Below are 26,646 nucleotides of genomic sequence, written 5' to 3'. Positions count from 1 at the left end.
ACCTTGGACTGTTTTTTGATCCTGATTTTGCCTTACCAAATAATACTCCATGTCCTTTGCAGCAGATGGCTTTTTCTTTGTGGCCAAGAAAGTGGGTGGCCTCAGACTCAGTCCTCATTGACTACTGGGGCCTCAACCAGTGTATGGTCCAGTACCCATATCCCCTCCACACTTGTCCCCTCAGCCCTGGAGCAGCTGAGAACAACTAAGTACTTCACCAAGCTGGACCTCTGCACCTGGAATGGCTACGGGAGGGGGATGAGTGGAAAATGGCTTTCAGTACTGCCACAGGCCACTATGAATACCTTGTCATGCCATATAGGCTCTCTAGCACCCCCTCAGTCTTCCAGTGTCACATAAACAATGCGCTGAGAGACATGCTGGGACAGTTTGTGATCGCATACATCGGTGACATTCTCATGTATTCCCCTACCAACTAGATCCATGTTACCTACGAGATCCATGTTAACCACGTTCGCCAAGTTCAGAAAAAGACGCCTGGACATCAGCTCGACATGAAAGGGGAGAAGTGTGAGTTCCACCAGCACAGCATTTCTTTTCTGGGGTATGTTATCAGTCCCGATGGGGTGTCAATGGATGAGACCAAGGTAGCAGCGGTGGCTCAATGTCCCACTCCCAACTCTGTCCTACAGTGTTCTAACAATCAAGGGCAAAAAGGCACTGGCTGCGTCCAAAATTGCGTACTACCCTACTACACCGTAGGTGAAAAGAAGTATCTCAGAGGGGCAGTATGTCCAAATTCTGAGTAGGCAAGAAACGGTAGGAGAGAAATACCCAGATGGCATACTGCTTCTGGTGAGATTCGTGAGTCAAAAATTCCCATAATGCAATAGGACTGGTGAGGACATGCTCAGAACAAAACCATGGAAGACAGCATGATGGCTCTTTTTAAGTATTGAACCTTGGTTGAACAGGACTTATTTAACAATATATTAATAAATTGTTAACTTGTTGAAGGTTTAAACAAGAAAACAGTTGTCACAGCATTTGAAACCTTTTTTTGTGATCGCCATCATCCATCGGCCAAGCTAATGGCAACGAATTTACCTCAGCCTGTTAACATTGTCCACATTAAATTACTAATTCAATTTATTTTCCTGATGTGCATTTTGCTGTTAGAGCGGTTGTTAATCTGGTGATTTAAGATTTGTGTGTTTATTGTGACATTGAAGGTCACACAACAATGCTAACATGGCAGATGTAGTATGTTCAGGATTGTATTCATACTACACACACATACTGATTAGTATGTACTGTTTCAATGGCCGTACAGTACGTACTCCATCGAATGCACTACATAGTGACACAGTATGTGATTTCGGACGCAACTACTGTTGGTAGGCCCTTAAATACAGCCACAGGTGCAGTGCCAATTAACTCTATTGTGGGCTATTATTAACTAATTATGACAGTTGACCAATCAGAAGCTTCTAAAAGTCATTACATTAATTTCTGGAATCTTCACAGCAAACCAGTGACTACACTTCCTATCCTGCACTGCGGCCTACAAACATCGCCGCCATGGACTGCAATTCCCAGAACACTCATTCATTCTAATCACGCACACCTGCATCCAATCTCACACACACAATCACACCACAGTTTAAAAGACTTTCTAGACATTCACTCTTTGGGAAGTATTGAGTGTATTCACCGTGCCAAGCCTTTGTTCATGTTTTGTTTCCTGGTTTTTGATCTTGCATCTAGTTTCTTGTTTTGTGTTTTAACTTGCCTTGTTTATGCCTGTTTGCCAATCACCTGACCTTTTCCTGTTTTTGTACCACACTTTTGATTACCGATTTGGATTTGTGTGCTTGCCTCACTTTATTAAAAGCTCTTATCTGCAATTCCATCCGTCCTAGTCTCCATTACATCCATTACGTGACACAGATCATGTAAAGATACAGTCAACTTGGTGTATGTAAACTTCTGACCTACTGATACAGTAAATTAAATGTTTCTAATCAATTGTTTTTAAATTACTTCTGATGTGAACAAAGTAGATTGCCATAATTGATTTTCCAAAAAAAATATATGGTACCATGAAATGCGTGGAGTTGTCAAAAACTGAGATTGAATGACTGCAGCCTAGGTGTATATAAACGTTTGGCATCAACTGTAGAATCTTCACTAGTTAAATGAGAAGGATGCCTTGAAGCAGCAGGATTTTGCAGACCAGAGTTATTATGCAAAGTTGTCCCTGCCTGCACTTGGATGTCTGTTCCTGAATTACTGTCATTTTCATATTATTTTTTCATTAAAAGAAAATATCTCATCACAGTTTTTATTTTCAAGACACTACATAAAAGAATTGTCAATTAATATTTATCACCACAATTTCCACTGACAAAATGAATTCTGCTGTCTTCATTTTTGAGCACTCAAATCCCATACTAAAGGCAAGTGGTATTTTGTGTAATATCCCTTGTCCTGTCCATGTTTGTTTCCTGGTTCCACTCTTCTGTCACATATGCTCCTTCTTCCAGTTCCAGCTTCTATCTAGTCATGATGACTTAAGTGGAACCTGATGTGGTGGAGAACCCCTTGTGTTTCCTCTCACCCTTTTGTCTGGCTGTGCTCCAGGTCCTGACGTGGTTATTGTCATGACTCCCACAGTCTCTATGCTCCTGGCTGCTTCATATTCCATGATTCAATTTTAGGTCCTTCCAGTCAGAACCACGTATAGGATCGCTTTCAGAAGAAAAGCAACTGCAGCACCTTTGGTCATACTTCACCCATACTGACCCTATAGCTATCAAAGCAGAAGGTAGTAATCTTGGAAAGTATTGACATTCTCAGTGATCTTTATAGTCCTTTCTCCATGAATGGTATGTGAAACAAACAAGATTCATTCAGCTTAGTTATATTGGGAAATTATACAGAGTGATCATTGTGGAAAACATTCTGACTGGACTCATCAATACCTGTCTAGTAAAACAGCAATTGTCTATTTGCCAGTAGGTGTATGTATAAATTTATAATTTGTTATTAATCCATCCAATCCATCAGTCCGTCCATTTTCCTTCCTTATTCTACACAGGGTCGCAGGGAGCTGAAGCCAATCCAGGGGACTCAGGGTACAAGGCCAGCAACAGATATGCCATATTGTTAAAAAAACTTTAGTACGTCTGAAATAAATATTTTCCACTTGTTTATTTTGTGTTTCCGAAGTTTTAGCAAGAGTAATGCTACAGTTTCATTACCTTGGCTGATGTAAGAGCAGTATTTTCACTCTGGTTGCACACATCCTCCTCCTCCCCCTCTTCCTCATCTAGTTGGAGGCTTCCAGAAGAAAAACGCATACGTGCTAGTGGACCAGAATGTACCACTTTCCCTACAGCAGGACAATAACATGGATAAAAGAGTTCAGAATCTGAATCACTGTAACTGCCTGTGCCGAGTACACATAAAGATGTGGGCCTTTCTGGCAAAGGGGCAGGGCTTAGTGGAAGGTAGGTTGGCCTAGTAGGAACCCGGTGTTGTGACAGGTGGGGATAATAACCCAGAGGCCGATACTCTGAAGCATACGCAGCAGCTGAAGATGCTAGTGCGGGTCTCTGGAACTTCACATCTGGTTGGCTTGAGGCTCGGAAAGGTAATGCACTCTGAAAGGAAGAGTCATCACTGTAGTGCCCTGCTTCTATTTTTCCTATATTGTGTCTTCTGTTTAACCCCAGCCCCAGTGGTCCTCCTGATAGGGGGCACAGTCTAGATCCAGCCAATCCAATTTCGGAGTGTTGAAGCCTTTCTAGACGCTGCTGTTGTCGTGGTGGTGACAAAGAGGAAGCAGGTGAAAAGGAGTGGCCTGTTTGCCTAGGCAAATACTTCATAGGCTTAAAACTCTGGTGAGCTTCTGTAAGACAATCTAAAGAAGATGATGTGGAGTCTTGTAGCAAAAAAGGGTAAGATGCAAGAGGGAATGTTGGCAGCACTGGATGGAATTGAAGGTGGGAGCTGTTGGGATATAGAAGGACCAGGTGCTGAGAGCTAGGGGACTGATGTCTCCTTGCCCCAGGCCTTTGAGAGCTTCTGCCTTGACGCTCTGCGTCTGATGTGGACATGGAATGCAGTTTTGAAGATGCAGCCCTGCTTGATTTGGCAGGCAGCCTTGACAAGGGACAGGACCGGTCAAGCCCCTCAGCAAAAACATTTGTGCCATGCTTTGAAACATCAAGGTGGGGGAATTGATAGGCTTGCTCATAAAGCTGCAGAAACACATACATTTTTTAGGTATAGACATGCAAAAAAATTTCAACCAATTTCTTTCAATCTCTACCTGTCTGGATACATCAGTGAGCAAATCTGGGGATGACTTGCATTGCCGAGATTTATGGGCAAGCTTGCAGTTTGACCTTAAAATAACATACAGACATAAGGCACAAATTTTTATTATTATACAGAACTAACAAGTGTTTTGCTTAAAATTGCTTTTCTCAAACTAAACTACATTTCTTACCTCTCAAATGGTAAATGTTTGTGCTCCCCAGTGCCAACACACTCTAGGAGTTGCTTTTGTGTCCTGCCACTAAATAAAGATAAGACACACACCAGTGTTGGGTAAGTTACTCAAAAAAGGTAATGCACTACAGATTACGAATTACTATTTGAAAATTGTAATCTGATTACTTTACTGATTACTGAATGCTAATTACTTTACTTTCACATTACTTTCAAAACCTATCAAACCTACAAAAATACATTACAAAGTGAAACTCATGGTTTTTTCAGTAATTTTAGCGCATAAATGTATGACATGAACGGAAAAAGTTGGATTTATCATAAAACTTGCCTCGGGTGCTGTCAGTGTTGTTAGACTACCAGACTGATAAAATATAATTTTCTAACTAGGCTCATTTGGTGTCACTAGCCAAGGGGAGGCACAGCTAAGCTATCACTGTATTGGTTACAAAGTATATTATCTTTCCTTATTCTCTGTTCATATCGCTGTCACGTAAACTGAAACTCATAGACATTTACACACCTTGTTTTCCTGCTTCAGAGGATGTTACTGTTTCAGTTTCCCCTGTACTGTTTTTTTTTTTTTAAATTAAATAAATGAAAAAATCAGCATAAATCCATTTTTCCTCACACTGACTGTGAGCTAGTGTTTGGCAGAATTGAGAGCTGTCAGCCAATAAGACACAAGTGATTCCTGTAAACCCTGTCTGATTAGTCTAGCCTCTGTTCATTGAAGATATAAAATTACAGGCGGTCTTCTTTTACTGACGTTCAGTTACGTAGTGACAAACTGTTCCAAGTGGAGAATTATTTGGGGCTAAAGAAAAAATCTTTGAGGCAAAAGGTGATTTCTTTTAAAAATGAATTTTACTTAATATTGTTTTCTTAACAATAAATTTGTAATGCAAGTAACGTAATTTTATTATCAGTAACTGTAATCAAGTTACATAAATTTAAAATGTAATGCATGACATTACTGTGTTATCAGAAAAAGTAATTAGATTGCAGTAACGCGTCGTGTTACACCCAACTCTGACACACACCACTATGTACTTCAATACAATGAAAAACATTTTTGTAATGGCCAGGTTACCAACACCTCACTTGACATTAGGAGATAGCTTCCTATCTCCTAATTACCAAATGTGTTCTCACTTGTTTTTTTTCCCACTGTCTCTGTCTGACTCTTTTGACTGTACCTGTATCTGAAGCTGGATCCCTTGCTGGAAAACAATGATTTATGATATGGCTTGGGCTCCTCAGCTAGACGGAAGAAGGCATGATACTCCACACACATCTTCCAGAAAGTTTTACAAATATCTCTGCTTGCCATGGTGAACTCAACCATGTCCCTCCGTGAAGGCTGTTGCACACAGACAGATGCATGCATCAAAAGAGCAAAATTTTAAACAATTACATCATTTTAATTTTGCAAACAAACATACACAAACACAGAGAGAGTTTGAGACCGAGAGAGAGAGAGAGGACAGAAATATAATTCTACTGTAACTGTTAAGCTTTTACAATGTAAGTAAAGGAATGTACAGTGCAATATGTCTTTGTTTCTTTCACAACTTGTTACCTTGTTCTCCTAGATCTACTCTTTTAATCAACTAGGGCTTTTACGTTTGTGTGTTGGTCAATAATTTCAGTATAAATAAATAGTATAGCATAATATAGTAGAGTATAGATAGATAGAAAGTTATTTTAGAAGTGTCCTATAATGGCATTTTTCTTTATACAGCATTATTCAGTATTTCCTGAATAATCCTGCTTTCCATTTCCTGCTTTCATTGTTTAAAAATGATGTTTTCAAACCACTGGAATGTATAGATTTGTTAGCTGGAACCTCAAAACCTGCTGCAGCTTCCACAGGTTACTGATCTGCAGTTTATAATTTTGACCAGACGATGCCACTAGTGTGCAACTTTTAAGCGTTCACTATGTATGTATGTATGTATGTATGTATGTATGTATGCATGCATGCATGCATGCATGTATGCATGCATGCATGCATGCATGTATGTATGTATGTATGCATACATACATACATACATACATACATACATAGTTCACTATGTTCACTACATACATAGTTCACTATGTATGTATGTATGTATGTATGTATGTATGTATGTATGTATGTATAAAGTTGGGGTGAAAAAGCTTATTGATTCAGAAAGCTTACTTTTTGCCATCACTAGCTCCCCCATGCTTGACATGCTGGAGCACACCATTAACTGCCTAGAGGTGTGTACTGCTGTATTTCTCAATTTCTTTTTTTCATCACTTTCCTCTGAGGTATTACCCAGCTTTGTATTAGTTGTTTGCCTTCTCTAAATGTCATGTGTGTGACCCTATACTAATGGGTTCTCTTATAGGTTTTTTGTATTATATTTCCATTTTGCATTATGAGCATGCTTTTGAAAATCTTTTACACAGACTAAAGATATTCAATCTCAGTTAAATATTCATACATTTCATGTTGCCATACATTTATTTTGGGATGTCAGTTAGGACTTAGATGTATTACTATGTATTACTAGAGCTTCTAAAGTGGTGTTTATATACTTTTTTTTGTTTGTTTGTTTAATAGACTGAAATAAATGACTCACATAAGTAATATATTTAAAATGTCAGATTTTGAACAAAAGAGATGTTTCAAACATCCAAAAAAACTTAGTTACTAACTTACGATCCAGTGGGCATTACAAACAAGTAAGCCAAAGCTAATGAAGATAGCGGTGCATTTAATGTCATGTAAACTGCTCTGTTATAGCACATTTTTGCTTTTTCTAGTGTACAGTAATGGTTTTATGGATAAATATATTGACATGATCCTTGTTTCTCCAAATAAATCTGTCTGTCTGTGTGAAAACCGCTACCTCCAACTGAGTCGAATTCAAACAGTCCGTGCTGATTTGACCCAAGGAGCTGGGCTGATGCATCAGGTTGGAGAAGGAGTGCAGTGATTCAAACCCAGCGGTTGTGTTACACAGAACTACCCAAGACTGAGAAAATAACCCAATTAAAGGCTCAACCCAGCATTTGGATTAGTTTAGTGAAAATTGCTGCATAAGTAATAAATCTATTAGGCAATGTATTAAGCATGTAAGAGTGCCATGTGTCATCATGCCCCAAATGACTCCAAATAAGCCATAATAATTATAATAAACTTTATTTTATATAGCGCTTTAAAAGTAGCTTCTCAAGGCACATTACATAAAAAACGTCTGGGTTACGCATGTAACCCTGTTCCCTGAGAAGGGAACGAGATGTTGCGCTTAACATAACAGTATGGGAGTGCCCTTGCATGCGTAACCGGTATGCGTAACATGCGTAACCGGTATGCGTAACATGCGTAACAAGGCCTGCCATGATCAAGGTGACGTGGCAATTAAGCGTGTCGCATGATATATATATATATATATATATATATATATATATATATATATATATATATATATATATATATATATATATATATATATGGCACCTGTGAACCACGCCGCCAGCCTCTATTATCTGAAGTGAAGACGCAATTCACAGGCCTGCCCTAGTATGACAAAGCTACGCAATGTCTCGTTCCCTTCTCAGGGAACAGGTTTACATGCCTAACCCAGACGTTCCGTTTCAAAGGGAACTTCGACGTTGCACTTAGAGTAACAGTATAGGAACAAGAATACCCACTCCGTCATACCGAGGGTATGGCCTGTTCAAAAAGACCCAAGCCCGAGGGTCACTGCAAGACACTCGAGCCCGGGGTGGAATGAATATCCAGGCTGTAATAACAAATGAATATGTGTGGCGTAGACCATCCTGCAGCAGCACACACATCCTGAAAGGATACCCCTTTGGACAAAGACTTTGAGGAGGCCACCGCCCTAGTGGAATGAGCCCTTATGCCCAGAGGCGTGGTGAGACCACGCGCCTCGTAAGCCATAGAGATTGCTTCTACTATCCAGTTAGAGATGCGCTGCGTTGACACAGCATCACCTCTACTGTCGCTGCCAAAGCAGACCAGCAGCTGTGCATCCTCTCTTGTTCCGGTGTGAAGAACGGAGGAGGGCAGAAAGCCTGCAACACCACAGGTGGGCAGCCGATGTAGGCACCTTAGGAATATAATCCGGCCTAGGATACAGGAAGGCCTTGGCTAATCCAGGGGCAAAGTCAAGGCAGGAAGGGGCAACAGAGAGAGCATGTAGATCTCCCACTCGCTTGAGAGATGTCAGGGCCAGCAGAAGAGCTACCTTTAGAGTCAGAAGCTTCTCAGAGGCTGACTCTAAGGGCTCAAATGGGGCCCCTGACAGACCTTCCTAGACCACAGAAAGGTCCCAAGAAGGTATGCGCAGCCTGCAGTCAGGCCTCAGCCACCTGACACCACGCATGAACCTAGAAGTTAGAGGATGTTGCCCCACAGAGGCTCCATCAAGAGGGGCATGGCTGGCCAAAACGGCGACCATGTAAACCCTGATTGTAGAAGAAGCCAACCCTGCTGAGAAACGTTCTTGTAAGAACTCCAGGACTGTAGCTATTGCGCAGTTCACTGGGTCTAGCTGACATTCCTCACACCACAAGACAAAAAGCCGCCACTTGAGCACATACAATTTCCTTGTGGTTGGTGCGCTAGCGTTTAACATGGTCTCTACAACCTCAGTTGTGAGACCAGAATCTATGAGCTGGTGCCCCTCAGGGGCCAGACCCACAGTTTCCATAGTTCTGGCTGAGGGTGATAAATGAGCCCTCTGGCTTGAGACAGTAGATCCCTGCGGATAGGAATCTTCCAAGGAGTACCGTTGAGCAGGGAAATTATCTCCGAGAACCATATTTGAGCCAGCCAATAAGGTGCTACTAGCAGCAGACGTAGACAGTCATGGCGAACTCTCGCTAGAACTTGTGGGAGCAGAGTGATTGGGGAAAAGCATATAGACTTGACCTCGGCCACTTGTGCACCATGGCGTCCAGCCCTAATGGTGCGGGGGGAGTGAGGGCAAACCACAGCGGGCAGTGTGTTGTCTCCTCGTAGGCAAACACATCCACTTCCGCTTGTTCGAACCTCCGCCATATGGACTCCACCACTTGTGGATGGAGCCTCCACCCCCCGGGCCGCAGCCCCTGCCTTGACAGGATGTCTGCCCCTACATTCCGGCTGCCCGGAATGTACATTTCACTCACTGACAAGAACTTTCCATCTGCCCAGAGAAGGATTAGTTGTGCCTGCCTGAACAGGGGGCGTGAACGTAACCCTCCCTGGCGGTTGATATATGAGACCAATGCTGTGTTGTCTGACACAACTAGCACATGGTGACCTCTCAACTGAGGAAGAAAGAATTTCAGTGCTAGGAATACGGCCCACATCTCTAGGCGATTTATATGCCACTCCAGATGAGGGCCGCTCCAAAGACCGTGAGCTGGACAGCCATCTAAGACTGCACCCCAGCCCATGAGGGACGCGTCTGTCATTACCGTCTTGCGATAAGGAGACACCCCTAGAGTGTGACCCAAGGCTAGAAACTTTGGACACCTCCAAATGCTCAGAGCACGTAGGCATCGCTGCTTTACACTGATTACTCTCAGAGGTATCTCTGAGCCTAAAGCTCCTCATGTGGGCGAGAACAACATCTTGACGTTGAACCACCAGTTCCCTGGATCGTGCTAGAATTAACCAATCATCCAGGTAGTTTAGTACACGGATGCCCTGGAGTCTCAAGGGAGCCAGAGCAGCATCCATGCACTTTGTGAAAGTGCGAGGAGATAAAGCTAGCCCGAAAGGAAGAACCCGAAATTGGTATGCGTTGTCTCCAAACGCAAACCTCAGGAACTTCCTGTGACTGGGTGATATTCCTATGTGGAAATATGCATCTTTCAGATCTATCATCACAATCCAGTCCTTGAACTGAATCTGTGGCACGATAAGTTTGAGCGTCAGCGTCTTGAACCTGTATGTCCGAAGAGTACAGTTCAAATGACACAGATCTAAAATTGGCCGCATACTTCCATCTTTTTTGTGGACCAGGACATTGGTCAGGACATCCTGCGCTAACACTGGGCTCTGCTCTGTGCTGACAACTGTGGTGAGCACACCTCTGAACCGGGGAGTTCGAGCTCTGAACTGGACCTTTTCTATGGTAGACAGAACCCATGGAGACACATTTGGCATTAGTTTCCACGCTGCCAAATGGTCTTTCAGTGATGTTAGCTTTTCCACAGTCTGTTGGAGGGAAAGCATTAGAGTTCCGTTGCCCTGTGGCAGCTCGCTGACCAGAGAAGGCTGAAAACGTGGGAAGGCCTTGGCCAGGGCAGGCCCTACAGTAGCACTGGGGGCTACCTGCCCTAACAACCTCATGTCCCCTGATATGTCCCTCCATGGCCCATCAGGACCGTTCCTTCCTTGCCTGCTTTGCCTTTATGATCATTCTTAGAACAGGCCTGTTAGCAGGCTGTGGCCGCCCGGTCCCCCTGGCTCTCTACGGGGGGAGGCGGGCCACCACACTCTCCTTCTGTGCCTCCCTCGCACTAGCGCTGGCCCGGGCTCCACTCATGGATGCCCGGGCGAACTCGACACGACAGGGAAGGAACTGGCTGAATGCCACCATTTGCTATTTTGCTTCGCGAAACCTGTCGGCGATGGCATTAACCGCGCTGCCAAACAGGCCGTGTCCAGCAGGGGTGTCCAGCAAGGAGACCTTATCTTTGTCCCCCATCCCTGAGAGGTTGAGCCATAGGTGCCTCTCTGCCACAATCAAGCTACCCATTGAATGGCCGATATGACGGGCCGTTTGTTTGGTCACCTGGAGAGATAAATCTGTGGCATGGCGCAGCTCTGCCACTGCCTCAGGCCCAATTCCCTCCCCAGTATCGAGCTCACTCAGCAGGTCTGCTTGGTAGGCCTGCAACACTGCCATTATATGCATTGACCCACAAGCAAGACCCGCTGCCACATAGGCTTTGCCCACCAACGCCAAGGTGGCCTTACATGGCTTAGAGGGTAAAGTTGGCCTCCCTAAATTACCTGCCGTTGATGGAGAGAGATGGCTCGCAAGTGCCTCCTCCACCTTCGGCATCGCTAAATAGCCGTGCTGCTCACTCCCCATGACGGCTGAATAATCAGACGTCACGTAGTTATAAACACGGCCAGTGTATGTTTTTCTCCAGAAGCGTGATATCTCATCATGCACTTCTAGAAAAAAGGGGAGTTTTCTGCGGTGTGAGGCCTCAAGCAGTAATCACCTCAAGCAGCTCTTTATAGGATTTATATTTATTTTCACTGGAGAGGAAGCGCTCATCCAGCCTGCTACGAGCCACTTCCTCTTCCCCGGGCCAGTCTATATTCAACTTTTCAACTGCCTTAGTAATCACCTCAAGCAGCTCTTTATAGGCTTGAGAACTGCTGTCGCTTTTTGGTGCAATGGCACCCTCTACCGATTCCTCGGAGTCAGCGAAGGTCTTTTGGCTTTCAATAGCGGAAGGAGGAGTCGTGATGCAAGCTCCAAAGTCAGGGGAAGAGCCGGACCCAGAAGACAGAGCAAGAGATAGAGCAGTGCTCGTCTCCGGCTCCTCTTCCAATTGCATACGAGAACCCCATGACCATAGATCCGCGAGGCTCTGAAACCCAACTCCCTTCGGACGAGAAGACGGCGAGCCAAGAGCGGAGCTGCCTAATTGTGAAATGTTCACAATGCTTACAGACAGGCCCTCAAGGGCTGCTGTCGCATGCTCCACGCCCAAACACTTCACACAGAAACCGTGTCCGTCTCCTCCAGTGATGAAACGGGAGCAAGGCGTAACACACATCCTTTCTCGCTCATTCTTTCTTTCTCTTTTCTTTTCTTTTTAAAAAGGGATAGAAAAGTTTAGAGATTTTGAGAAAATAAGAGTATAAATGAAGCGTCTTTTGTCGCACAAACAACAGACATGCAGTCTTGCTAAAGATAATAAGACTGGCGGCGTGGTTCACAGGTGCCATATATAAATCATGTGACGCACTTAATTGCCACCTCACCTGATCATGGTAGGCCTATAAGTAGAGGCACGATTTTACACAAGCTTCAGATACCGGTCACGCGCGCAAGGGTGCTCCCATACTGTTATGCTAAGTGCAATGTCAAAGTTCCCTTTGAAAGGGAAAACAATGATGTACAAATCATAAAAAATATGCAGAAATACCAACAGTCAAAAAATTATTCAAAATTCAAGTAAAAGCTAACCTTAAAAAAAGTAAGTTACTCAGATAAGTAATGTTATGATGATGGACTCCATTGTGCTGTGCGAGAGCACTGTTCTTCCTGTTTTGTTCTAAAGAAAAAGCTGTATCATAATGTTGTAAGCGCTCTCAGGCCCAGAACATTAAGTGCAATCTGAGTGCAGGCCAGCGGTGGAGTGGGCATGGTACAAGTCAACTGAATGTAGTGTGACTATGCCCTAGGAAGCCTGTGCCAGAGAAAGTTGCTGTAACAAGAGATATGTGGCCAAAATGAGGCCATGTATAGAGGAAAAAAGGTGAACTGTGAAGCATGGGGGTAGAAGTTTTGGGGGTGTTTTGCTGGAAAAGGGACTGGTGCACTTCAAGAAAATAGATGGGATCATGAGGAAGGAGGATTATCTGAGTTACACCAGTTCTGTCAGGAGAAATGAGCAAAAAGTCCAAGAAAATATTGTAAGAAGCATCTGGAAGGCTATCCCAAGCATTTAATTCAAGTTAAGCAGTTAAAATGCAATGCCACAAAATACTAAGAAAAAAACTGATATACTAAATAAAAGCTTAAATAAATGTGTCTCTTAACTATTATTTTTTAAATTGCCTCTTATGGAAATAAAGCAGATACCCCAATTAACACAGGAAAGGTATGGTAACATGAAATGTTTGAAGTTGTTAAAAGTTTAGTTTGAAAGTCTTTTGCCTAGGTGTATGCAAACTTTTGGTCTCAACTGTAAGAAGCTCTTGATTATCACAACCTTTCTTCACATATCCCAGCTTGCTAGGAAGTTGGGGTCAGACCACCACTGGAGCAGAGTTGCTGCTTGGAGGTACTGGGGCTTGAACTCATGACCTTCTGATCAGTAAATAAACATAACTTGCAATAAATGACTTTCAAGCAATATAGCAAGCATGTGAATAATATTTTGAAGCTTACCCCAGCCTCTGTGTGTAGTTTGATAAGGAAATTCCTCCTCTTGAAACTCAATTTGCGGATCTTGGCCCAGCTGAAGGTGTTGATTTTTGTGTTACCCTTGGAATAAGGACGAGTCATGTTTCATGTTAAAGCAATAATAACAGCACTTGCAAAGAAATTAATCTATATTAGTGATATGCACTGATTTGTGCATGTTACCTGAAATACCAGTACACCCATGTGGGTAACAGCCAAATTGATCCTCATGCCTTCACCATCATGAGCTGGATGTGGTCGAATGCCATACATGTCCAATTTACGGGCAACCTCCAGCAAATGCACGTCTGACAGGGCTGGAGTGTGACCTCTGCTCACAAAGAATAAAGGATTTAAAAAAAATTAAAGCAAAAGAAAAAATAAGGTTTTTCTGGTTTGTTTCTACACAGTTATTCCTATATCCATGCTATATTTGCAGGAATCTTTCATTGCTGGTGTCAGCCTTAGCTTGGGGTCTTGTCTTAGGTTCTGTAAAGCTGGTGTGTACTGTTAAATGTTTGATGCAAATACAATTGTTTGTGAGACTACCTATAAATATTGTTGGGCTTCTATGACATTTCCATCTTTGTAATTCAAGTTTAAGCTGTGTTACATCCAATAATGATGGAATAAAAACTTGATCTTAAACTGTGTTATATATTATTTTGATCGTTTCTGACCTTAAACAAAAGAAAGGTTAAGCTTATTTTACTAGAAATTGGATTTCTGCATTTGAGTTCTCAATGGTACTATAGGTGTTCACAGTTAGACTTTCCTTAGAATAGGGCTGTGAGTAAGAAGCCTTTGCCAGAGAAAGATGCTGTACTAAGAGATATGTGGAGTAAAGGGTAAAACTGAACACCCCTGCCTTCATCTTATGGCCTTCTCAGGATATCATAGTCAAAGACTTTTCTGCTCTTAATTGCTGTAGAGGGCACAAACACAGCAGACTTTATAAAGTTTGTGGCAGGTTAGACCTAATTTCCCAGGCTGAGTGAGATGGATATAGCAGCAGGGGCCTTGTAGAGAGTCAGCTGCAGAATTTGGCTGTGGTCTTAGAACAACATACTTTATGTCAGCCTACTTGCCTGTGTTCCTATTCTGTGTTTACTTCAGCCCATTTTCATGTGATCTCATTCTGTGATATTTAATTGAGTCCAAGTGTCTGCCTTGTTTTTATTATATCTGCACATGGATATGAATGATCTGTGCTGCAAGTGAGGAAATGCACCTGTGTTTCTTATGAAAGCGAATAATCTTGTGGTCCAGGTACTCCTGATTTGGCACATACTGCTTATTCTCTAGATGGTGTGCATCCAACTCTTCATTGTAATCCCCAAGTTCTGCTGCAGAAAAAATAGGCAACATATTAAGTGAAAATTGAATGTTTATTTTATAATAACCTGCACTTATGTTGTGTTTTGTAACATATGTCACTTTAAAATACAACTCCACTATGATTTACAGTGCTGTGAAAAGTATTTGCCTGATTTCTTCTGTTTTTGTGTATATTTCATACTAAATAGTTTTAGCGCTTCAAATGAGCTACCACATGCCAGGGCTATATCTCCCTGCAGTTCTTGCCTGGTTTCTTGCTGAAGCTAAACAGGGTTGAACTTGACCAGTACCTGGATGGGAAACCTCCTTGGGGGAAACAAAGGTTGCTGAAGGAAGTGGTAATAGTGAGGCCAGCGGGAGGTGCTTACCCTGTGGTCTGTGTGAGGTCGAATGACCCAGTATAGTGATGGGGACACTATACTGTAAAAACAGCACAGTCTTTTGGATGAGACAATAAACTATGGTTCTGACTTTCTGTGGTCATTAAAAATCCCAGGACACTTATTGTAATAGAGTAGGGGTATCCCCTGGTGTCCTGGCGAAATTCCCCCATTGGCCTTTCTCTAACATGGCCCCCTAAAAATCCCCATCTCTGAATTGGCTACATCAGTCTCACCTCTCCAGTAATAGCTGGTGTGTGGTGTGTGTTCTGGCACGCTATGGCTGTCGTAGCATCATCCAGGTGGATGCTACACACTAGTGGTGCTTGAGGAGATTCCCCCAATACTATGTAAAACACTTTGAGTGTCTAGAAAAGTGCTATATAAATGTAACTGTAACAACATAAAACAAAGGCATGATGCCATGATCTATCCAGGAGCCCGTGTGTTTCCCTGTTTTACCCTTCCCCATGTTTCTAGTATTTTCTCTCCCTCATGTTTCTGTTGCTGTGTGTGTGTATGTTTGTGTGGGTGTGTGTGTGTGCGCACGCATGTGCGTGTGTGTCTCTGGGCATGGTGCTCTACTTCTCTGGCTTCTCTGGTGTATATAAACCCCTTTGGCCACTCATCGCCAGATTGTTCCGGCTTCCAATGCGGAACACTTCCGGCCCTACTCATGTTTTCTTTCTGTTATTGTGAATGTTTTTCCTTGTTCCATTCTCCTGTGCTCATCATGTGTTTTTTCTCCTCATGTTCCAGGTCCACTGCTCACGCTGCCTGTCTGCTCACTCTCGGCTACAGCGTTTCCTAGGGTTTGCCAACTTTTAACACCGCTTTTTCAGGGATAACAGCCAGGTAGCGGCACTCTTCACCCAGCTCACCTCCACCTCCACTTCTTTCGTATAGACCCCCGAGGCAGAGGCTGCCTTCACCATGCTCAAGGGGCTGCTCACCTCTGCCCCCATGCTCATCCAACCTGATCCCTCAAGGCAATTCATCGTAGAGGTGGACACCTTCAACTTGGGTGTGGGTGCAGTGCTTTCTCAGCATTCCTTCCACCCGCCTTCTGTGACCCCTGCCTGTTCCCAGCCGCCCCTGTTCACACATGGCCTTGGAGTTTGTCAGCGGTCTACCCCCTCCCAAGGTAACACCGTCATCCTGACCATAGCTGACTGATTTTCCAAGGTCGTACATTTTGTAGCCCACCCCAAGCTCCCCACTGCCTGTGAAACCATTGACCTCCTCATCGGCCAAGTCTTCCAACTGCACGGCATCCCCAGGACATTGTCTCTGACTGTGGACTGCAGTTCCTTTCCCAAGTGGGGAAGGCATTCTGTAATGCTCTCGGGGCTTCAGCAAGTTTGTCTTCTGGGTTTCACCCCTAGACCAATGGCCAGGTGGAGCAGGCCAATCAGGATTTGGAAGTTGCAATGTGATGTATTAAGGCTGATAAGCCCGCCACCTGGAGCACCCACTTACCCTGGGTTGAATATGCCCACAACCTCCTGACCAGCAACGCCACCGGCAGGTCCCCCTTTGAGTGTTCCCTGGGTTATCATCGTACTGAAGAGGGAAGCCAAGAAACTCTCAGAAACCTAGGCCCCTTCACCATTGAGAGCATTATCAATCCTTCCATAATTAAGCTCAAGCTCCCTAGATCCCTGTGCATCCACCCTACCTTTCATGTCTCCCAGCTCAAGCCTGTTCATATCAGCCCCCTGACTCACCTGCTCCTCATCAGCTCATCAATCAGCAGGGTATACAGTATAAACCCCGGTTCTTCAGCCACTCATCGCCAGATTGTTCCAGTTTCCAGTGCAGTATACTTCCAGCCCTACTCATGTTTTCTTTCCGTTATTGTGAATGTTTTTCCTCTTTGCATTGTCCTGTGTTCATCGTGTGTTTTCTCTCCTCGTGTTCCAGGTCCACTACTCACACTGCCTGTCTGCTCATGCTTGGCTATACCCAGCCCCTCCTCATGCTCACCAGCTCTGCCCTTGGCTTTTACAAGCCAACCCGAGTTCAAGCCCCAGCCTCGACAACACTTAAGCCTGCTCTTGCTTGATGCGTTGGCTCAGCATCCAACCCTCATGCTGCAGACCAGAGTTCAAATCTTGACTTTGAGCACTCTATTAAACTCACCTCTCTCACACACTCTCATGTTCTTTAATAAAACCCATTTTCACCTTGGATCCCGGTGTCTGCCTTCTGTATTTGGATCCCCTCTGTGTCCATATCAATTGAAGCAGAACATTTATCCAACACCTATTACCAATGTGAAAAACTAATTGCCCCATTAAACTTCAAATCTGGTTGTGCCCCTTTTAGCAGCAATAACTGCAACCAAACGCTTCCAATAACTGGTGATCAGTCTTTCACTTACTTCTAGGACTAGGACTTACTCCTATGCTTTTTATGATTTGTCGCTGCAGTTGCACTTGAGTTTCAACTTACAGAATGAAGACTGGACATTCTCCTTTGGGATTTTCTGGTAGAGAGCAGAATTTATGTTTCCCTCAATTATTGCAAGTTGCCCAGGTCCTGAAGCAGCAAAGCGGATGGAGATCCACACCATCACACTTCCACTTCAGGTTTCTTTCATTTTCAGGACATTCCAAATTGTTGAACTGGCTATGCCCACTGTTTATGCCATGGCAATTATTGATTTTCCTTCTTTTCTCAGCTTCAAAATGGCTTGCTTTTCTCCTATAGACAGCTCTCTGATCTTCATGTTGGCTTATGTTTTTTTAAACATAACAAATAAAAGTTTAACAAATACAGTCTTCACTGGAGAAACTGAAGGCTAAACCCTAGAGTGGATGTTCAGAGCTATTTATTGCTTAAACAATCAATCTAACAGGACACACCTGGGTAACAAGAAACACATGTCAGTCACATTTTCCAATATTTTTGCTTGCCTACAAATTGGGTGGTCGGATAAAACGTGCTATGTTCTGTGTTGCTTAACACATCTATATATATAAATACCAGGAAACAAAAGCTGAAATAGTAAACTCTCTTCTCATATTCCTCTTTTGATCTCAAACCCAAATGTCTCCAGTCTACAAAAAAAAGAACTGGCCTTGCCATTCCTATTATTTCGGAGGAGACTGTATGAAAAGAGTCAATAACTGATAATTTATCAAATATATTGTATATACATTATACAATCAATATGTTGGATGATAATGCACAGTATTATCATAAAAGGACTGTATTATGCTCCAAGTTATCCTCTATAGCCCAAAACATGATTTAGTGCAAGGAGGTTCTAGGCCATGTTTATGGATTTGGCCTGTGAGAGAAAAGGACTTACCCTGCAATATATGAGAGACCAAAAGCGCAGCACTGTTGTCATTACACGTGAGGCTTCCATTTGACAAATCCTGTTTTATTTGCAGGGCAAATAGATACCTGAAAACATAAAATATGAATTGGTAGTGGACTGTGTCCTTAAAATCTGCAGCCTAATAATAACTATTCATTCATCTTTAGTCATGCTAGTTATGAATATAGTCGTGTTTCTATGAACATCAGGCAGCCACCAGTAAAGTCAATAAGGATGAAACACTCCTTGAATAATGGCCTGTCATGATTGCATTGGGCATCTTGCCCAGTGGTAATGGCCTCTAACCCTGTGGCCCAAAACTCAATGTATTAACAATCATTGTGCAGATGAATAGCTTAGTTATTTAGTTATATGACTAAATAGCCATTGTGTTGTTCAAATATCACTGTATCACAAGGTATGTTCAAAACATGGTAGGGAATGTTCGGCAGATTGACCCTTTTAACACACTGCAAAATCAAGTGTTCTCAGGTTTGAGACACAGGACCTTATCTAGGACACCTCATAAGCACATGCAGGGCAAGCTTATCACTAAGCTTTTATGCAGTTTTCTCAGCCTTTTGCTGAGGTAATTGTAAGCAAAAAAGACTGTCTACAATAAAGGATATGAAATTGTCTTTAATGGTATGTACTTTTCATGACATAAACTAAACAGATTAACTAATATAAACAAATTCTAATGTGGAGAAAAACTTTAACCTTCCTGTTGCACTGTATGCAATGTCCCTAATTTAAACAGAAGACCCTGCTGCAGTGAGAAATTAATGTTTTGCAAATGAGGCACAAAGAAACAGATCAAGACTGGTACAGTAAAATAAGTTAAGCCAGAAAAGTTGGCCACTACAACAGGCTTGACCACTTTCTATAAAATGGAAATTTCCAAACTATTTATTATATACTTTATTTTGATGCTGAATTTATAAAGACTATTAAAAATCAGTACAATTAGCACTAGAACATGAAGTGTCAATAAAATGGCTCTATAGCACGGGCAATGCCAAAGACCATAAGACAATGATGTAGCTGGGGCAAATAAAGTGTTTCTAACACATGCACTCACAACCCAGCTTAAGCTACCGCATCACAAAATACTTACACCACTGGTCACAGGAAATATACACCCCCATTACACCAAAATACATACACTCAAACCTGAAAGCAAAAGACCCAATTATTCTACAGCAAACACAAGAAAATGCAAGTTTTCAGACCTATGTGGCCAAAGCCAGGTCTAGACTGGTGATGGACACCCACTTTTCTTCAAGTTAAAAAGTTAATAACCATGACATTTGCACAATTATACACTTTCAAAGGGATTGGACACCCAGACTGCTATACTGCTAACACTTTGGAATACACCTTGAAAAAAAAAAATAGAGGCAAGAAAAAACAGTCGCTATTATCAATGTAGGTTTAGCTTGGTCTGAAATGCATACACTTTGTTAGACCATGTGAACTTAAACTGGTCATCCAAACTATGTTTAATTACAATATTCCTCAGGGCATGTTTGATATTAATTTAGTCCATATATGATGGTGAACAATGTGGTGACATTATAAATATTATACAGGTTTAGGTAACAACATTTACAGTATATGTTGCAATGTGTTTTCTTGCCCCCCCCCCCACACCACACCACCACACACAGCCCTACACCCACATATTAGTCATGGGACTAACATGGGAGATTTTTTGCTTCCACTCATTCTTAGGAACTTAACCCTCAAAGACCGAAACCACCACCTGTGGCTAAAAATAACTGTTGTTCTAAAATGTTTAATAACTTTTGATCCAATCTGCATGCTTTAAAAAGTCCTGTAAATTGATTCTCAGCTTTTCAGTGGTATCACATGTCTCAGCTGGACATTCAGATCCTCCATAGTGAATGTAGTTACATCATGGTTACGCTATCACATGGGTCAAGGAAACCCATGCAGTTTGTTCCTCTGAGCCAAACAGGAACAGCTGTTGCTGCTAAGTCCGTTCATTTGAAAGGCTAAACCATCCAGGTTTAACGTTCTAAAAAAAATCCCAAACTTCAGGAGGTTTTGTTTGAGTTCACAGTAAAAATAAATAAATAAATAAATAAATAAATAAATAAATAAATAAATTTCAAATAAACCCTAGCAAATTGTTTCTGGCATTTTTCTAAAAATTCTGGACAATTCATCCATTCTCAGACAAAAATGTTTTAATTGGGACTTTAAATGAGCTACATTGAAAAATAAAGTTCTCCTGTTTAGAATGATAGATGATTTGATGCTAACTTCTAGAATAGGTTAGAAAAAAAAAATACAGGAGAATCAGAGTTCCCAAAAATCGATCTAGGTCTTTAGGGGTTAATTAACATACAGTTCCTTAGGGTGAGCTAATCAGCTGAGGGTCCATCCTGCCGTAAAACATACAGTTTCTTTTCCATTTGGTATCCTGGTTACTGTACATTTCAATGACTGTACATGACTGTATCATCAGAGGCTACCTTGTACCATCAGAGGGGCTTTTTGCTATCAAATGCTTTTCCATCATGCATTCTATGTCCGTGACGCTGACTATAACTTTGTAAGTTGCATTTGTTTCTATTTTATGTACAACTTCATTTATGATTTTTGTAATAAATTCATTTGCTCTTCTATCTCGACATACTCAGTAGTTCTTCTGAAAGAAAGTATGATTAAGAGTACATGATTTACATGATTTGTATGGCTACTACAAATAGTTTCCTAAGCTAAAGTTTTAGTACATTAGACACATTTGAAATCTACCTTTGACAAGCTAAATGAAAAGGCTTATACATGCAAGTTTAAACAGAATGTCACTTTATTAAATGTAATGGAGGTAGGATGGATGCAAATGCAGATAAGAGCTTTATTATATAAGAAACAGGCAGACAAATCCAAATTGTGAAACACAGACGAGGTCATAAACTGGCAATAGGTCAGGCGATTGGCATATGGCAAAACAACAATCGAGAATGAGGGCGAGAACAAGATCAAAACAGTAACACATGAATCAAGAAACAAATGCTTGGTATACAGAAACTCAAGTAATACTTTGCGCCGTACAAGATACACGAGGGTTTTAAATAACAAACGTAATCAGGGGTGAAACACAAAATAGCTGAGACTAATGATGACACATACAGGAAACAACCAATGACAATACAGGGGCGGAGACAGGACATAAACCTCAACAAATGCACATGTCAAAAGTAAACAAAGTCAGTGTCACTGAAAACCAAAAAAACGTGCACTCACTTAGAGCTTGTGCTTCGGGTTTCCGAGCATACTGCATGCTACAGTGCTAGCTCGAGGGGAAATTGTGACACAGAACCTCTGACAAGTAAAATAGGAAAGGCCTAGGCTTGCACATTGATAGAAACCTCTGAGCTAACAACAACATAATGGTTTAATAAAGAAGCTACTTTATATAAAAGCCTCTGGCATAGGAACGTCATTTTAATGAAAACTTTGCTTGAAGCTGCTTTAGAGTAAGTACTATTAGAATACTGAGATTTTATACTTCTAGCACTAACTAGAAGATTATTATCACATCGCGGCGAACTCGCAACTGCAGTTCCCAGAATGTGGTACCGCCTACAAACATGGCCCATGAGAACTACACTTCCCAGCCATGCACGTGCTCAAGTTCGCCGGAGTACTGAGTGCAAACACCTGTGCTTCATCATAGGTTATAAAAGGCCTTGTTAACTTCAGCGCCTCACGAAGTAAATGCTCAGCTGTTGTAACTCTGTCATTGTCTGTATTCTGGATTGTCCTGGTTATCGGATATACTGCCTGTTTCTAGTTTACGATTCCCTGGCTTGCCTAGTTTGGATTGTTTGCCTGATTGCCTGACCTTCGTCTATTCATCTTCCGTCTGATCTACACACACTAAACCTGTCAATCCGTGCTTGTCTCCAACAAGTATCGTAACAGATTACTTCGCCGACTATGGAGGCAGCAGACGCCCCAGAGTGGCAACACTGCATCCTGGAGCAAAACCACGCGATAGCTGTACAGCAGGCTCAGATAACCTGTTTGAATGAGCAAGTGTCACGCCTAAACTCCTCCGTGCTTCCGACCGTGACTCCTGCTACTTACACGCCTCCTCTGTCGTTTTCCCCCGCGTATGCCCAAGCAGCGCTGGCTGCGTGTATTCCGGCCACACCAGTTGTGCACACTCGAGCTATGCCGGTTGTGCACCACCCACCACTGCCTACACCGGAGACATATGCTGGAGAGCCGGAACGATGCAAGGGCTTCCTGCTACAGTGCACGTTGTTCTTCGAGAGCCACCCGGATATGCCGAAGCTTACTCACTTCATGGAGTTACTCACCAGCCGCACCCTGACATGGGCTATGGCGGAGTGGGAGCGAGGAGGCGGTACCAGACCCTCGTTAGCGGACCTCCTCTCCTGCTTCCAACAGGACCTCTTCTCCTGCTCCCAACAGGAGTATTCCAACAGGAGCTTCCAACTTGATCATTCTCCTGATGGCTGGGAGACCGGCCAGGAACTCCTGAAGATGTCGCAAGGCTCACGTGATGCGGTAGACTACACTCTGGAGTGCCGCACCATCGCTGCATGGAGTGGGTGGAATGAGCCGGCACTGAAGACCGTGTTCCGTCAGGGGCTAAACCCTGAGTTAGCTTGAGAGTTGGCATGTCGGGGCGAGCAGCTTACCCTCGATGACCTCATAAACCTGGCAATACGGTTGGACCGTCTGCGCCATACAAACCGTCCCGCACTGTGTAGTCCTCTACCACCAGAACCAGCCCCACCAGCTGAACCCATGCAGCTCGGTCGTACCCGGATCCGCAAGGAGGAGAGGGAGAGGCGTCTTCGCGAGTCACGGTGCTTCTATTGCGGCAAGGGCACCCACGTCATTCACCAGTGCCCCATAAGACGCCACATTCGGATGAGGGGGGCGCGGACAGCCACAGGGTGAGTTCAATCCAATCACACACCATAGACGGGTCCCCCATAGGAGGGGGAGTCATATACCACTGCACGCTGCCAATAAACCTACAAGTTAGTGCTCTCCACCATGAAACCATCGTCTTGTACATCACGGTCTCTACCAGGCACCCCGTCATTCTCGGCCTACCTTAGCTAGAGCATCACAACCCCCCAGGTCTCTTGGACAGACAAACAAGTTACCTAATGGTCCCTGTACTGTCTGCACAACTGCTTGAGGGGCCCCGTGGTCCCTGTGGCCACCACGACAGTGGAGAGTCCTATGTCTCATGTTCCTGTTGCGGTCCCTCCCGAATATCATGACCTTTGCGAGGTGTTCAGCAAGGAAAGAGCAAGCGGTTTACCACCACACCGACCCTATGACTGCGCCATAGACCTCCTACCTGGAGCCAGCCCACCTCGGGGTCGTGCGTACCCTCTGTCCCAAGCTGAACATCGAGCCATGGAAGAGTGCATTCAGGAGGCCCTCCAACAAGGTTAGATTCGACCCTCCACGTCCCCTGCATCCGCCGGATTCTTCTTTGTAGAAAAGAAAGGAGGGGGCCTTTGACCATGTATTGATTACCGGGGCCTCAACCAGGTGACAGTTAAGTACCAGTATCCTCTGACACTAGTTCCTGCAGCCCTTGAACAGCTAAGGTCTGCAAGTATTTTCACGAAGCTAGACCTACGTAGCGCATACAACCTGGTCCGCATCAGGGAGGGGGATGAGTGGAAGACAGCCTTTAGTACCACCTCCGGGCACTATGAGTACTCGGTCATGCCGTATGGGCTCGCTAACGCCCCCTCAGTGTTCCAGAACTTAATCAACGACATCCTGAGGGACATGCTGGGGAAGAGCGTCATCGCATACATTGACGATATCCTAGTATATTCGACATCCCTGGAAGAGCACATTAATCATGTCTGGCAAGCGTTGCGCCGCCTGCTGCAACATCAGCTTTATGTAAAGGCCAAGAAGTGGGAGTTCCACCAACACACGATTTCATTCCAAGGGTATATCATTAGTCAGAAGGGGGTCGCCATGGACCAGCGCAAAATTCAAGCGGTGATGGAATGGCCCACTCCCCGCACCGTCAGGGAGTTGCAATGGTTCCTTGGTTTCACAAACTTTTACTGACGGTTCATTCAAGACTTCAGTAAAATAGCACAACCCCTGATGTCCCTCCTGCGTGGTAAGCCCAGGCGACTCCTTTGGACCCCAAACGCCCAGGAGGCTCTGAATAAGCTTAAGCGGGCCTTCACCCCATCCTTAGACACCCGGATCCCTCCAGACCGTTCGTCGTGGAGATTGATGCCTCTGAGGCGGGGGTGGGGGCCATTCTATCTCAGAGGTTCGGAGACAAAGTATCTGGTGGACTGGGAGGGGTATGGCCCAGAGGAGCAGTGCTGGATCCCATTCCAGGACATTCTGGACTCAAACTTGCACAGAGACTTCCATGCTGCTCATCCAGATAAACCGAGACCCCAGAGGAGAGGGAGGCCTCGGAAGGATTCGGCTCCCGGAGTGAGCCTTTTGGGGGGGGGCTCGGTCACGTTGTGGCGAACTCGCAACTGCAGTTCCCAGAATGCGGTGCCGCCTACAAACATGGCCCATGAGAACTACACTTCCCAGCCATGCACGTGCTCAAGTTCGCCGGAGTACTGAGTGTGAACACCTGTGCTTCATCATAGGTTATATAAGGCCTTGTTAACTTCAGTGCCTCGCGAAGTAAATGCTCAGCTGTCGTAACTCTGTCATTTTCCAAGCTGTTGTCTGTATTCTGGATTTTCCTGGTTATCGGATATACTGCCTGTTTCTAGTTTACAATTCCCTGCCTTGCCTAGTTTGGATTGTTCGCCTGATCGCCTGACCTTCATCTATTTTCCATGATTCATCTTCCGTCTGATCTACGCACTCTAAACCTGTCCATCCGCGCTTGTCTCCAACAAGTATCATAACAATTATTCTATGGAGTCAGATAAACAAGTTAACAGTTATTATTAATTGGAGTCAGATAATTAAATAAATATATTGGAATAAGATATTTATATTGTAAACTAAAACATGCATTTAACCTTCGGCTGCACCTATTTCTGTCTTTGGTTATAGGAGAGCAGTGGGCTAAGTAATTAATCCTTTATATTTAACCCCTACAACAGACACATAATTAATCAACAGAGAATGGCTTTGCATAGATAATATGCTTAAAATGGACACAAGTGGATTTGTACCTTCACAATAGCAGCAGCAATGTTATACAGCTTGATACTGGAGTCCTCAACCTTACTCTAAAATAGTGGTTGTCGATCCTGGTCCTGGGGACCCACAGCTTGGCACATTTTGCATGACTCTCATATCTGACACACTCAGCTCAGTTCATGAATCTCTCTTCTAACAAGATAATGATTTGAATCAGGTGTGTTTAATTAAAAGAGACATACAAAATGTGCCGAGGATTGAAAATACCTGCTCTAAAAACATACTTTAGGCTTTTGACTATTAATGTACAAAATACTTTAAATACTAGCAATAAACTTTACATACCAGTATGCTACTAGCCTCAACTTTGCATGATATACCCCAATGGAAATTACACCAACTGCAAAACACAATATCCACTTAAATAGCCTAGTATTAAATTATTTTTTGAATGCTAATAGAAGTAGAACATAGGTCTACCAGTATGTAGATTGCAAAACAACACTACCAGCACTACATGTGGGAACTCAAGCCCTGAAGCGTGAGTAGAATTTAAACTCAAGTATGATTACTCCTGGCACAGTCAGTGTTGTGGATAAAAAATGTCATAAAATAAACATAAGGGAGACATAGCATCCAGCAAAGGGGAGAGGAAGGACTGACGACGGGCACCTAGACACATAGAAGCGGGATTAGGCGGACATTGACAAATTGGAATTACACTTTAAAGATCTTTAAGAGCAGTAGTAGTCAAAAAAGTCAAAAAGAGATATACGAGCTGAGCTGAGGAGTG

General features: G+C 43.4%; 1 protein-coding gene across 1 annotated transcript; it reads right to left on the bottom strand.

Moving 5' to 3' along the window:
- Nucleotides 1-107: 107 nt before the first annotated feature.
- On the bottom strand, nucleotides 108-15,818 carry LOC128602391 (FERM domain-containing protein 7). The gene is made up of 9 exons (XM_053616156.1): nucleotides 15,809-15,818; nucleotides 14,860-14,974; nucleotides 13,812-13,959; nucleotides 13,614-13,709; nucleotides 5,679-5,842; nucleotides 4,478-4,546; nucleotides 4,298-4,373; nucleotides 3,225-4,226; nucleotides 108-245 (listed from the first exon to the last, which is right to left on the bottom strand). The coding sequence occupies exons 1-9, from the start codon at nucleotides 15,816-15,818 to the stop codon at nucleotides 108-110; spliced, it is 1,818 nt and encodes a 605-aa protein (XP_053472131.1).
- Nucleotides 15,819-26,646: the final 10,828 nt, after the last annotated feature.

The sequence above is a fragment of the Ictalurus furcatus genome, chromosome 26, assembly GCF_023375685.1.
Source record: "Ictalurus furcatus strain D&B chromosome 26, Billie_1.0, whole genome shotgun sequence".
NCBI classification, from domain to species: domain Eukaryota; kingdom Metazoa; phylum Chordata; class Actinopteri; order Siluriformes; family Ictaluridae; genus Ictalurus; species Ictalurus furcatus.
This window is presented reverse-complemented; position numbering and strand designations above follow the sequence as displayed.

Excerpts from the sequence above, each read along its gene's own strand:
- LOC128602391 (XM_053616156.1), bottom strand. Across the intron at positions 5,843-13,613 it reads AACTACACACAGAGGCTGGG|CCTTCACGGAGGGACATGGT; the intron begins GTAAGCTTCAAA and ends TGTGTGCAACAG. Across the intron at positions 4,374-4,477 it reads AAACATTTACCATTTGAGAG|GTCAAACTGCAAGCTTGCCC; the intron begins GTAAGAAATGTA and ends TGTTATTTTAAG.